Source organism: Myotis davidii, unplaced genomic scaffold (genome assembly GCF_000327345.1).
Source record: "Myotis davidii unplaced genomic scaffold, ASM32734v1 scaffold826, whole genome shotgun sequence".
Taxonomy (NCBI): domain Eukaryota; kingdom Metazoa; phylum Chordata; class Mammalia; order Chiroptera; family Vespertilionidae; genus Myotis; species Myotis davidii.
The window spans coordinates 706613-708967 of NW_006297142.1; the positions used below are offsets into that span (position 1 = coordinate 706613).

Below are 2355 nucleotides of genomic sequence, written 5' to 3' on the forward strand. Positions count from 1 at the left end.
AGGCTGGCCGTCAGCTCCTCCAGCTCCCGCTCCAGCTGCTCCCGCACCTTGGACAGCCGCTCACACTCCTCATCCTTCAGCTTTAGCTCCTGGGGGCACCAGGTGGGTGGCTGTCAGCCCCCCAGGGGCCTTCGGGCCTGACACGGGGGCAACCAGGTCCCCTTCCAGGGTCATCTTGGGGCGGGGGGTGAGGGGCTGAGCTTGCCTCTGCTGCTCTAGTTTATGAGGTGTTTTCCATTCAGCTGCCGGCAGGAGGGGAACCCCGATTGCCAGTGCGTCGGGGCTGGAACAGGTTTTTGGGGATCCCCCTTCCACAAGTCACCCTAGAACTGCTCTGTCCTTTGTTGCACTCCCCCGCGCCCGCGCAGGCCTTGCCGGGTGCCGAGGCCTCTGGGCATCCGGGGCGCCCCAGCTCCCAGGCCCCCCGGCCCCCACCTTCTGGGCTTTGTGCAGCTCCTCCTTCAGGAACTCTGTGCCCTTCTCGCGGATCTCCATGGACGAGCTGCGCAGGCGAGACACGTCCAGCTGGGCGGCGGCAGGGCCCTCCTCGCCTTGGGTGCCCTCCCCTGCAGAGGTCTCTGCCAGGGCTCCCGGGGACTCCCTGCGGCTCTGGCAGGAGCCCGCGCTCTTCCAGGAGACCGGGACAGCTTCGAGGGGCGGGGGGTGGCCCTCGTCCGGGTGGGGCTGGCTGCGAGGCAAACAGCAAACACAGGATGCAGTTCTGAGACCTCGAGAGCTGAGCCCAGGGACCCACCCTGGGCAACACACCTGCCTGCCACTCTGGGCCTCGGTTTCCCCATCTATAAAATGGGGATGACGGCACCAGGGTTGTCACAAGGGCAGAATGGCCAAACACAAACTATCTTGGGGGCAAGACTCCTTCATCTGTGTCCACCACAACCACGCCGGCCCAGGGCCTAGGGCTCGGTGTGGCACACAGTAGGTGGTCAGCACCCAGTGGGTGCTTGGCTCTGGTTGTCCAACGGGTGACTGTCAATTCGTCAGGGTTGAGAATCTGAGTTTCCACCTCCGTAGAGTGTGGACAATCTCCATGGTCCTGCCTCAAGGGCCAGTGAGTGCAGAGAGATGTGCATACAACGTGGGCACACAGGAGGCACCTAAGTGGGAACTGCTTCTGTTGTTACTGTTAATGCAAATTTTATGCAAATTAAGGGCGGACCAAAGAAGAAGGACTGGCCATGGCCAGCAAAAAGGCTCTTCAACCACCAGGCAAGGCAGACCCACTTCCTGCCCCGGGACCCAGCTCTCCCTGGCCTGCCGAGTGGCCTCCCCACCCCTTCTGGCCTCAGGACCCTCCCTCCCAGAGGCAGTGTGGAGCGGGGTGGGGGGTAGGGTGGGGGGACCAGCCTCTGTGACCAATCCACACACTTCCCCCTCCAAGAGGACCCTGGGGAGGGGGCAGGGAGAGGCCTTGGCCAGCGGTGCTTTGTGCCAAGACAGCACCTCTGGACTCGCTCACTCAGCAAAAGCTGGCGGCTCCTGAGCCAGCAGCTTCTGAGCGGCCGCGGCTGGGCTGAGGGTGGGGGCTGGGCCAGGCCAGGGCCCTCAGTGCGGAAGTGGAGGGAGGGGGCCGGAGGGGCCCACACAGGAGGGAGGAAAGACAAGGCCAAAGAGTCAGTGAGATTCGGGATTGCTGCAGAGGGCGCGTGAAAGGCAGGGCTGGGGACTGGCCTGCTCTTTGTCCTCCGGACCCTCGGACTGTCACCAAGCAGCCCCGCAGCCTCAGTTTCCCCCAGGGTCACACAGAGGGACTGGCGCCCAGGGACCCCAGCCAGGAGCCCATTCCTCACCCTTCACGTGGCCCTGTCCAGCCCGCCCGCCCTCTGCTTTGGAACCGGCCCAGCGTGTGGCCTGGAGGTCTCAGGGCTGGTCTTGCCGGCGGGGACACGGGCCTGTGAGTGGAGCGGAGCACACCGTCGCTCCCTCAGGAGTGGGCGCGCCAGACACGATCTTCCCACTTCCCTCGCTGGGAAAGGGTTGGAAGGGGGTCCCTGGGGCCTGCAGGCTGTGGCAGTACCGGGGGGCCCTGGCCTGCAGCCGGTGTCCCGGGACTTACCCTCGCTAGACTCGCCCAGGGGTGCTCTGCCCACACATCTCCTTCCAAACTCTCAACACAGCGTGGCCCTGTCCCCGTCCTCCAGACGAGGGCAGTCTCAGCGAGTGGCATGGCCCGGCCAGGCCACAGAGCGAGCTGGTCGGGGGCAGTGCTGGGACAGCTGGCCGTGTCCTCAGCCCAGACCCAGCGGGTGGGTGTGAGTGGTGGGATGGGCGCTTTGCCCCCGGGCCAGGGAAATCTGACCACATTCCTGCCCCAACGGCCTTCCCAGCCTCCGC

At 65.4% G+C, this 2355-nt stretch overlaps 1 protein-coding gene across 1 annotated transcript in view; it reads right to left on the reverse strand.

The window, feature by feature from the left end:
- RAB3IL1 (RAB3A interacting protein (rabin3)-like 1) overlaps positions 1-2355 on the reverse strand; it is a 26824-nt gene that overhangs the window by 8713 nt on the left and 15756 nt on the right. Inside the window, exons 2-3 of the mRNA XM_015569813.1 lie at positions 436-688; positions 9-89 (exon numbers count right to left, since the gene is read on the reverse strand). Coding sequence (XP_015425299.1) covers positions 9-89; positions 436-688 — 334 coding nt within the window. The remainder of the gene's footprint in view (positions 1-8; positions 90-435; positions 689-2355) is intronic.